This window comes from Varroa destructor, unplaced genomic scaffold (assembly GCF_002443255.2).
Source record: "Varroa destructor unplaced genomic scaffold, Vdes_3.0 BEIS01000006.1, whole genome shotgun sequence".
Taxonomy (NCBI): domain Eukaryota; kingdom Metazoa; phylum Arthropoda; class Arachnida; order Mesostigmata; family Varroidae; genus Varroa; species Varroa destructor.
This window is the reverse complement of record NW_019211459.1, coordinates 10,152,245-10,164,649: the sequence shown is the minus strand read 5'-3', so window position 1 is coordinate 10,164,649 and position 12,405 is coordinate 10,152,245. Positions and strand designations below refer to the sequence as shown.

The 12,405-nt window shown below is 40.3% G+C and overlaps 1 protein-coding gene across 15 annotated transcripts in view; it reads right to left on the bottom strand.

Annotated features, from left to right (window-relative positions):
• LOC111252621 (heat shock 70 kDa protein 12A-like) overlaps positions 1 to 12,405 on the bottom strand; it is a 72,366-nt gene that overhangs the window by 21,768 nt on the left and 38,193 nt on the right. For all 15 annotated transcript variants that reach the window (XM_086992155.1, XM_022810822.2, XM_086992156.1 and 12 more), the window contains 2 exons: positions 1,525 to 1,738; positions 297 to 455 (listed from right to left, as the gene is read on the bottom strand). In XM_086992155.1, the coding sequence (XP_086848281.1) occupies positions 297 to 455; positions 1,525 to 1,738 (373 nt within the window). The remainder of the gene's footprint in view (positions 1 to 296; positions 456 to 1,524; positions 1,739 to 12,405) is intronic.

Genomic DNA, 12,405 nt, shown 5'->3' with positions numbered 1-12,405 from the left:
CCTTGTAAGGATGCTCTATAAAAAGGACAACGCTATTAGCTAACGTTGCTTCCAGCATTTTCTTAATCCAGGTTAAGTGGCTCCTTTAAACTCTATCAAACTATTCACAGAGGAGTGTCCAAGGATATAGAAAAAAATATGCAAGGTTCGTTACTAGAATTTTTTTCGTACTATGCGTCCTTATACAATTCCGTATGACAACAATTTGAAATGTGATCTAGCAGTACTATTTGTAAGGGACACGTTTTAAAGACAAAGAAAAATCTCTTTATTCGTATGAGAATGCGTATTTGTACCTGTCTGCATCGGGGAAGACGGGTGCCGGGGGAGTGACTGTAGTCGTCGGGGCCTTCAGGGGCATAGAGCTGAAAAGATTTCGATTTTTCGTAGGAGAGAACGGCTCAGATCCTGGGGAAGTCGCATCCGAGGTGATGGTCCACTTGGAGGAGAAGTGGCTGCCCAATAAGGAAACACAGACGATGAAAAAAACCAGTAAGATTTTTGGGTCATCATGCATAGTATTATGCCATCTCGATGTGTGACGATGATCCATATTACATGATTATCTTGTAAGTGAACATTTTTTGTTACTATTGTCGTTTACAAATTGCGTTAACAATAGTCACAGCTAAGTACGTGGATGTATTTGTTTACAGTTTGAGAATTTAGGTTAAATGGAGTGACAAGTACAGGATGGGATGATCCGAAAAATTTGTACCATGACGGTCGTGTTATGACAACAAAGGAGTCGGCAAAAGATTTGAATAAACAAAAATTAGACAAAGTTGCTCCTCAAGATCATTAAACGGTAATTTTACTGTAGGTATTGCTACACGAAATGTATTCCATGTGGATCTTTCTTCAGTAGATCACAAAGAGCTTCTAATCACGAAGACATATTTCAGAAATTGATGAAGCCAAAATGGCGCTTCATTAGCCCATTTTGGCTTATAGATAATACATAATTGTAATTGCATAATTTTCCAAGCCCAACGTAACTGAATAGAAAACAAAGAAACATTTAATTTTTTCTCCTATAACGTCTATACTATACGGTGTTTTTTAAAAAACGACTAAAAATTTTAGGATAATATCGACTTTTTCATATGGGCGCCGAATTGCTCAAGATACTTAACATCAACGTGAAAATTTAAAACTTGAACCCAGCTTCACCCTAAAATGGTTCTATAACTGTATTATAAAGAAAGATTAGAGCTTGTAAAGTATTATAATTTAAAGGTAAATATAGCTAGAACAAACTCATGGTGATAGTGCATATGGGTGATTGATCAACTGCAGTAAGTGCAGGTCGGGCGCAAGTAGGAGGTTTAAATTCGATTGGGACAAGCAACTGGAAATGTCGACTTGCATCCGCTATGTAAGCGTAATACGGATCATGTGTGAGAAAAAGGGTGAATCGATAGCGGTCTGAATATGTGCGCTGCTTTTTGTCACCACAAAATGGGGGCAACGGTATTCATAGTAACAGGACGAATTTATAACTAGTTATTTTCAGTTGCTTACCCTGTGTATGAAGGTGGTCTTTGTTCGAGCATCTCGCTACAAAATGAATGTAGTGCAGGACTTATTCCAGGTCGGCGAGTCTGGTCTTTATTTAAGCTAACCGCTTTTTCTGTCTTGGCTGAAGACGAAGAATCGATGAGGCCAGCGTTCGGTAATGCCTCATAAGGCTCCCCGAATCCAGGGGGTGGCGCCACGACCGTCGAGTCGCCAGGGTCTGCAAAGCCAGAAAACAATTTGAAACATCCCAACAAGTGAATCATGGTTACCATCCTGAGTTAGTGGTTTTTACTATTAGAACTAGCCACAGAATACAAGAATTTGCGCTAGGATTATCTAAGGTTCTATCCTAGTCATGTGACATTAATCCTCCCAAACTCAACAGATTGTGCTGGCATTGATCGATTTTTAATCAGTTGAATTGTAGTTCTTAATAAGTGGCAACTTTCATTTCTAAGGCTCAGTAATCAAGCTAACGTCTTATAGTAGCAGAAAGTTCGACTGTTAACTTTGTAGACTGGTTTTACGTCTGTATCCAGTGGCAGTTGATTGTGAATACGTTGGCAAGCGCAGTCAGCTCACGCAGTGCGGTATATGTACACGTTGAGATTGTTTACTTCATACGTTTGAAGAAAACGTACTTGAATTGTATATACACACGTTTGTAATGAACAGGTGAATTATCGAGAAGGTCGTTAAAGCGACCATCTGGCTAAATACTATGTTATGCATTATGCAGATATATCGTCCTGGGTAGCGTTTACCGCGGCAATAACTAGCAATTGAATTGCTTGACTTATGAGTCGGCCGCCCACAAAGATTTAACGGGTAACCGTTCACTCATTTATTATGTCCTTAATGTTATTATTCAACTACAAGGAAAACTTCGATAGGCTAGAGTAATTTAATATGCGATAAGGGCAATCTTGAAATAGGGCGATATATGGGCAATCGCCTACACGACTGGTTTCAACTTCTACAAGTAGCCGATCATTAACAATCCTAAATTTTCATTTTAAAAAAATCTCATTTAGTCAAACTACAGGTGTCGCGAACGAGAAAGAAACCTAGCCGCAAGCAACAGGTCGGTCAATCAGGAACGACGAAGAATCGGACCTTTGTTTAGACGCTTTTTTTTTTTCGTTTTCTCGAAAGAGCATGCACCAGCACATTTATGTAATTGTACGATGAATCTTTTTCCGATGACATGTTGTCAAGCAGCTTTCGGTTTTATTAATAAACAAACTGGTTCTCAGAACGGAGCTCTCTAGTAATAGCGCTTGTCTGTAGTTCAATTTATTGTATAGAAATGGGTATACTTTGATTGGTAGTGGCAATAAAAGTTCAATCGTAGATGAAACAACGCCCGCTGTATGCAGACCAGCATACTCATCAGCAGTAGACTCCTATAGACTATTACGAGGCTTGTATTTTCAGTGAATCGTTCGTGAGAATAGGTTTATAGCCTGATCTTTGGACTATTGAAGAGACCCTTTGAATGCTTTGTGTGACATTTTTTTGCAGGATAGTAAGACCTGCGTACCATGACAGCCAAACGTTTTCGTTTGAAACACGTCCGCTCCTAGCTTTGTTTAATCTAAACCATATACATACGAATGATGAGGGTTTTGTACGGGGATTTAGGTAAAATCTGAAGGAGACTGAGGAAATAATAGCGCTTCAACAACGATCACTTGAATCATTTTAACTGTGTCAACATACTGATTGCTTTCGAGTTGTTATATAATTGCCCCCTATCAGAATTGCAGATTTAAAAGTTTGAAGGTATCCTATAAACCGATAAATAACAAACTCGATCATCAAATATTTTTCTATATGTTTTCCAGTGAAACGAATTTTCAGCCTCACATTCGCCGCCACGCTCGTTTGTGACGTTCGATTCGCTGTACGCATATCTAGCTGCCCCATATATTTTATCAGTAAATAAACAACTTGTGAAATCGATCATCAAATCCATCTTCGTCAACGATACGCACCTGAACTCCTTTGCCTGTTGTTCCTTTAAATTTCATCGTTCTAGTGTGATATAAACGTATGTTTTTGTTTCAGCTCGGTAACTCGCTAAATCGATTACAACATAAGCACTTGTGTAATTTATAATAATATTGTTGTTTCGTTTTACGATGACCATCGCCAATTCAGCTCAGCGCCGCTCGTCTGTACAAGCAACAAAAGGGATTTTGAACAAAGCTAACACAACGCTTCTTCTAGCATCGAAATCGACATGTTTCTTGCCGGCCAAAAATTATGGTTCATCCTAAGGCGGCCAAGACATCGGCCGCTATTCTGTTTGACAACAACAACAATAAGGGTCGGCTCTGCGGCGGCCTAAAACCGTTCGACTGAATCATCTCCTCATTGTTTCAATGAGAAGCAGTGAGCGCTGGAAATATATATACCGTCCCGCTGCGCGCGGTTGGCGCTCCACCGATCAGCAGTAGCCGATGCCACGATTCGGCCATTCGCCGGTGGCGATTACGAGCTCATTTGATGATCCGACTGTGGACGAACCTGGACGCAAGCGGCATGCGCCCACGATTTTGTCCTGCTGAACTTCTAGCGAACTGCCGTAGCTATCGATATTTTCATAAGCACTACCGAAAAATTAGTGTTGCTGGCACTGCCGAACTTGATGTCCGGTACTTGCGTAGAAAGAAGTTCACAAGTTAAGGCGTAGTCCAATAGCGCAACGCAGTTCCTGCTTGATTGTTTTCGATGAACAATGTAATGGGGGATCCAGCTAATCCTCTGGCCTGCACTGTCTGTTCAGATCCCGCCGATCAGACGGCAAACACCATTGCAGTCCTCGGTACTATGCAGGTGAAGCTTGCGTGCGGGGACCGTACAAACAAACAAACACAGTAACAAATCAATCGAACCACACCAATTTCAGTGGTACGTAACGTGCGTGACGCCGATATTATACAAAAGCTGGCGAAGGCGTTAACGCATGTCCTATTACAGCCATAATATGGATAGTCGCGGCTAAAAAATTGCAGAGGAGTTACTGCGAGGGTTTTTTTTTTATTTACGTTTATTTTTCATTGATTCAATAGTGTTGCACGCCTAGTGTATAGCTCTTGTGTAGTTGTTGATGCCTTTGTATGTGCTGGTCTAGAAAGCTGGTTGTAAGTGTTAAGCAAATAAGTGTTATTTCGTGTAATAGTAAATAAATTTGTGCATGATAAATTACATATGTACTATATACGAATTACACGTCGTATGTCGTACGAACGCAAATTCCTACAATAGCTTTATCACTGAATACAGGATCAATTGGAGGCCGTAACAATGACGATCCTGGCGTTCATCCTTGTGGCCATGTTGTTAATCAAGATCATGTTGAAGTTGCCATCGCTGGTGACCGTAAAGCGAGAGTAACGTGATAGTAGTTTAGCTGTTGTTACCAATAAATGATAGTGATAATTGCCGAAAATTGCGCATGACCCCGTTTCTGCCAGTTGCTGGAATGCGCAATATAATAAAAGCACAATAAAGCTGACCAGACATCTGCCTCTGTTGCTATAGAGGCCTCCTATTGTTGACGTCCAATGGTTGAAAGCAATCTCCTGCAGCTTGCAAGTATATGTGTAGAGTCTGCAACCAGAAGTAGTGCCGGATCGAGCAGCAAAGGTAGATCAAAAAACTGTGAGTGCCTTGACTCTTTGCCCTCGAAACATTTGTCCTTCTAAAAACAATTTACTCCGGAGTAAAGGCTCATCAGGACTTGTTCTGCTGAACGATATACACATAAGCACCGCATCCATTTGCTACGGAGAGATCAACCAGGTTATTAGGTACTTCATAGCCCCACGCAGATTTCACTTTTCACACATGCGTGCCAGATGTAAGGCGTTTGCGCATATGAAAGAGAACGACCTGGATCGATGTGGACATATTGATTGGAAGAAGTACGCCGTATTTCTATCTTTCGGTTGTTTTGCTGCACGTAAATGATGATAGTCCGTTCTATCGAAAACGTTGACTCCGATATAGCTACAAGTACAATCTTTTAAACCGAGCCCGGAACAATGTAAACATCCAGAGCTAATCGGCTCGCCGCTTGCGCTAATCATTGTAGCGTGATCCTTTGATCCACCTTAAATATTAAACCTAAAAATAAATTATTTTGAACGCATTTTGCCAATTGTCAATCCGATACACCTGCTCGATTTCGAATTGAAGTTGACTCCGATGGTTTTTGTTCTATCCCAACTAAGACAACGGCTTCAGTCACAGTGACGATCAACAAATCATTGACTTTGTAACGACCTGTTCCATCGATTTCTTCGAATCGAAGTTGTTTCATTATTTTTGAGCGAAAGAAAAACGCGGGGCAGAGACTAGCTAACCCACTACTTCGTATATTCCGCACAGGAGAGCAATCACGGGCGATTACAGCTACTGGTCGATTTGGGCTATTGTTGAATAGATTTGTGGCCCCATTATGCCTGGTCTCGTCCGATTTTTAAATTATTGATTTGTGCTGGGCTTACGTCAGACTTTCTGCTATCTTCCTGAAATATTACACAACGAATTAATTTCACCTAGCTGACATAATAATCTGAGAGCTATTTTACTCGTGTTCGAGGATCACGTAATGCATTGAACCTAAGAGGTCAGGAGTTTCTGCATAACACTAAGCGTGTCTCGTTAGCGTCGTTAGAAAAAAACTAAATATGGATTATTCAATGAGACGAAAATTTATAACTATCAAAAACGTATGTTAAGTCGTAAGCTAAAATCAAAAATATCCCTATCTGACTAAACTGAAACGGCAATGTTTTCCTGGCACTTATTTCCCAATTTTTTCCTTTTCGTTTTGTAGAAAATAATGATTATTCCTAGCTTTTATTAAAGTAACAAATTACTTTTTTATGAATATCTAACATTTTTTTTTATTGGTTATTTCGGTATGGACATCGCTTAAATTCTTCTCAAAATACGTACGTTATATGTACATTAACATGTATATTACGTACGTTTTAGATTTCTCGAATTCAATGCTTACCTATTAATCCCTCTGTCCTCTCCCCTACTGTCTGGGTAAACAAGCTACGATCGAAGAGAGTCGATTTTATAATCTACGCTACATCCTCCAGTAATATCAACAAGTACAGAGCAATGCCAGCTGGTGAGTATCATAGCAGTACAATATGTCACCGAAATTCAATGCTTGACAGTATGTAACGTTCTAACCCCAGCCCATCCCCGCGGGAAAACAAACTAACCATATTCAAATATAATCACTCGCAAAATTGATTCTCTATACACGTGGGAAATCTACAACCGAACACCGACAATATCCTTTTAATCAAACCTTATTGTCATTTTTACTTCTTTTGCCCACGTCTGTATGCATCGTAAAATATTTCACGCGCTCTGTTCAAAAACTGGATCCAGATCTTTTTTCAGAAAGTTCGATTAATCATCAAGGGAAATACCTACCAAGGATTGGGCGCCAGTCAACCATACGATTGCCAATACTAGGCTTATATCAAATAGTATCCAAATGTTTACGTGAAACGTTTACGTGTAGCATGCCTCGAAGCCTACTCTCGTTGGTACTTCTTTCCGTGACTTGCGCCGGATCATCCCATTACCTTTTGTCTTTAAGAGCGTATGGAGCACTGCAGGCACCGTATATTGTGTTCGCCGTGATATCGTATAAGCTAGAGCGCCTTCGATGTCAGCGGAAGACTCGAAGCCCCTTGGGTGATCGAGCGATCGGTGGTAACATCCAGGCAAATGAACAAGGAAAAAAACAACGGGGAACGTAACGAGAACAGCGAATAGGCAGATATTATTCTAAAAAGCGGTGTTTCTCCTTCCACGGTTCGGCCAGCTGTTGTTACGCCTATAATAGCGGGAGGGGGACGGGGGAGTACAAATAATGGGGTAGATTTCGTATATATATACTGCTGTGAGTATATGTACTTCTATGGCGATAACAGCGGAAGCAGCGATGTCACAAGTCAGCGATGATTACATTAATATTGAATAAGCGGCAAAATATTCAAGCTGACAACAGGAGGAAATTTTACGTTGAGGGTATTTGCCGTAGCTGTTGTTGCATTTGTTGTTAGAGTTGTTGTCACTTTCTTTCGTGCTATATTACACCCGATTTGTTTTTGCACATTTTTTATTCGTGGTTATTATCGAATCGGCAGATTCACCTGTGTCGTCACTTCGATTCCTATCGTAACTAGTGCTAGAATTGTTGTTAAAATTAGCAGGAACGGAAGCGTTCAATAATAAGCAACGATTTTCTCCTAATGCCGCTCCATAGAAATGCAGAGGGCGGGGGGTAATAAACGCTGTTTAGCTGATGTAGGCATGCTCTGGTCGAGTGGTCGATGCCTATTGTCAATGAAAAGAATCACTCGCTATTTTACGCCGCTGCGGTTTTTGCGGTCCTGCGCCGATATGTCCTAGCGCATTCCTACATCGGGTAGCATGCGCTGCAGCGAATAGAATATTCATAAATTACTTTACTTATGGGTATTTCAAACGCAGACTGTTGCCTATTTTCCGGAACTGAATCAACGATACGCTGTGGAAAATATGCTCTATGGAAGTCGTACAGCGATACGAAGATGCCATATTTTTGATCGATTCTGTTCATACTGTTTGTACATAATGGACGATAGGAAAAGTAGTCGCGCATGAAAATTATTGCTACATTGATAGAATACAGAAAAAAAAAAAAACGTCATTTTCACGGAAATCTAGCCCCATAAATGTAGTCACCGGTTGTATACTTTTCTCTCGTTCCTTCGGTCTTGCAGTGCATCAATATCTTTAGCGCGAAAAATTACGTTCATTCGAAATTATAGAGTCAACGGGTATTTAGTGCATGCGGGAAACGTGAACCAATGCTTACATATATAATAGTCTTTGCTAACTATATATAACTACGCGATTTATCGTAAGTTAAAAGTTTTGTTACAACTGGGAACCTTATGATAGAGTTTGTGCTGTGCTTTAGAGAGAAAAACGGCTGAAATATATTACTGTTTTGACCTCGGTCATAACCTGCGATCGGTATGATGGAGAACGCAGCTGTGATTGTACCGGTTAGAAGAGTGGGGTGTATTTGTTTTTGGAAGATCCAAGATATTTTCTTTTGCTTCCATTTAGTCAACTTTGGGGCTCATTCCACTAATAGCACTCGCAGGCCTCGATAGAAACTGCTGGGTTGTTTAGCTAAATATCAATGATAAGCCATTAAAAAACTATTTGGTGCCGTAGAAACAGTAGAAAGTCATTAAAAAACAAGATCATGTTTCGGTTGCAGTTCATTATTTAGCATGACAGGAGAAGCAAAAGTGTGACTGGTAAAGTAGATCGTTAATTACAATCAGTATTGGTTATGTAGACGTGGATTAATTCCTGTTAAAGATGGCGACCTTGTCGTTTGCAACAGTAGATATGGCTAAGCCCACTGTTATAAACTAACGCTACCACTAACCCAGGATCGGACCAATAGTCGACTGAAAGCTATATTGTCTCTATGAGCCTGAACAAAATGTAAACTTTACGTGTAGCATATATGATCGTCATATTAGGAGGTAAGATAAAAACATATTAGCATTTGGTTGTCGGCGTAAGCACAATGGAGCATCTATCGATATCTCCTGATTGCTCGTAATCGGAAGTCTAGTCAAATAATTGTCAACGGTCGGACACAATCTCGCTTTCTGTTTCAGACCTTGCTAGCTTCATATCGTATTATGATTGTATCTTTATATTATGCGGATTATAAATGCATTTCCTAAATATCTGCCTGCAAACCATCGGCATTGGGACGTTTCACCCAATGGCGCTTTCCTCAATATCATTTTTAACGGTTTTGCGGGACCGCTATCACAAGAAAAGCTAGCGTTGCTTTCAGCGCACGATAATGATTTATTTTTGACAGACACTTTTGTCACAGTTTGACGAAGTATATACCAGCAATGAAGAGGACTCAAAGAAATGCAGAAAGGCGATGATCAACACAGACCAGCAAAGAAGAAAAGAGACATTTTTGCAGAAGGAAAAATTACTTCTACGAAAGGTGCCGAGAACCGGCGTAATTTTCCTGCTGTCTGCCGAAATGGACGACGAGCTACGAATAGAAATAGCCCTATTGGTTTTTGGGTGTTGAGCAATTTTTCGAGTGCTGGTGGCTTGTCTTAATCCAGACTAGACGTTAGCCAGTAACGAACCCCACCAAGCTCGAAGTAGCGCACCTAAGGGGACCCCCAAAGATGAAAGAAGATTACTGTTCATTAAAATCGAAATATTCTAATCACTACTCTGCACAGTGCTAAACTGAGGCGTAAGACAGCAAATTGATTGGCATCCTTTATAGAGATGCATTAAGGACGTTGAGCTAGTTCATTTTGCATTTGTTGGGGACAATTCCAGAGGTGTCTACTTCTCCCAAACCGCCTTTATCGCGTTTCACTCAGGTTACAGAAACATATTTTTAAGACGTCTCTCAGCTATTCTTTTCATTTACACATGCGCTGTTATCGTGTCTCCACTCTTCTCATATTACTACCACGAAACGAGGGGGTTTAGGGGCATATAAACCCAAATAGTACTACACGAAAAACATTAGCCGAAAACACTCTTAAACGAAAAGGGAGTCTAGTAAAAATACACCGTGTTAACCAAGAACAATATATAAAACGCCGCTATTTGGCAGCTGCTAAGTGGAAATAGGCTGGAGTTTCCCTATAGGTATAGAGGAATCGATTTGTTAGCGAATAGGGCCAAAGAAGAGGCAAAATCCCATTGTCAACTTTTTCGTTGTCTACCTTCTATATGGCACTCTGCCTAGAAACCCGGCTATACAGAAGCCATATTCATTTGCTTAGGGTTTAGTTGATTGTTTGATATCTCTGACTACCACGAACTACTCAACAGTATAAGCTAGACAATGTGTGTCCTTAAATAGCTAGGAGATCCGACTGTTTGCTATAGACCATTGCTTTTAGGTGTAGATGGTGTGAGAAACTTCAACCAGCTTTAGTCGCATTGGCCTGTATCGCTGAACGGTTTATTTTTCGATGAAAAGGTATTTATTTTTTCTCTTTTTTTAGTGCTTACGACATTTAACACATCTTCTCTATGTCATCTATGTGAGCACTCTTAGAGTGTAGTACCAGTCGCATAGCCGGGGCCTGTTATACCATAGAAACATAGACAGTGGCGCAGTCTTGGACCTCGTAACACACTGGGATTAACACTCTATGGCAAAGACAAAACAATACTGTCATAGTCATCGTAGTAAAGGCGTTTCATATTGCCTAGATGCCATGACCCAGGTCTCGTAACGGTCGACCAGGTATCTTGGTAGAGATCTGATTCACTGATCACAGGTTATTTGTTTTTGGTCAACAAAATTCAAATACAACGACCATCCCATATAAATGAATGATGTTTTATTGTATCAGGGAAAAGGACAGGGAAGATTGAACTAATTTTTATAGTAAGCTTGACGATCAACGCTCGATGATAATATTAACATACATGCTATAGACATCAATGAAGTTCTTGTGACGTGTTTGCCTATCGAAGTTAGATACAGGTAAGATGGTCGATGTTGAAAAGTGGGCGTAACAACACATTGGTTTCAGCTGAGAGCTAGCCGTCTGAAACAACGCTAGTATCGGACAAACTGGATTGTTTTTGTTGGAAATATACAGCCGATTAATATCCTGTGCGCTAACATCAACGCTAATGTCAAGGTGCAGATTTCTTCAGATGAGTAGAATATCGAAACCCTCGCACTGAAGACGATTTTGCTTATCCAACCGTATCATCGTTAAGCACGTCTAGCTTAATTCACATTGTTTTTTTTATCTACATTACACGGTACAATGTTGAATTGACAACATACAAATACGTTATTTTATCTTGCTCACTCACACACTGAATAGTGATGTTTAACCTTATACCTAAAGATAGCGGTGTAATTTAGGTACATATGGATATACCTTGGCCAGATACTATCAACAGGTCACGAGTGATTTTATTAGAACGCATTTTACTGCGTTATCCATACAATCGTACGTATATAGGTAACAAAAGAGAAATGACTTTTCTGATTAGCAACAACAAACAGACGGACCCAATTTATTCAACGCCCATTTACGACGACAACGACGCTTAACAATGCAAGGGGAAGAACAATGAAAGGAGTCAAATTATCTGCCATAATACGACAATTAAAGCGTAGACAAAACAAGCCCAAATTACCAAGGCGTCCAGCAGTCACAGTCGGTTATAAAGTAGGTAATACGTTATGGAGTTGCCAATATAACTAAGTGTACCATTAATAAATACACTATAGACAGCTGTCAGTGAGGACAACAACATCGTCTCATAATTGCATGATGTGCGGGCTCAAGCGGACGCATCGTCCTGGTGTAAGCTTTTTAACTAAGCCATTTCTTCATTCTGATTTCCATCGTTTAGACCTGTAGCAGGTCTTGTCCGTAATGCATACCGGTTCTTTATAACATAATTATACTATTTTCGAAGCACTAATTCATCATACGCGACTATATCTAATTCCATTTCATGCGCCATACAACAAGAGTAATTAATAGTCAATGAACATTTTTTTGTGAGCAAATCAATTGCAAGTGACCGTCTTGTCTGTTAGGCCTTTGTCTTTTTTAAGGCACGGACAAAGGGCCAATGTTTAGTCGAAGATGAAAACAGCGAACGGAACGAAAAGAAAACAATCCACCCAATTCTTTCATCGCTGAGACGAGTTATTCAACGTCGAACCCGACGCCCCATAAGGCCACATTGGCCAACTTATTGACGCACCATTGTCGTCGGACGGAGGCACGATTTTCACAG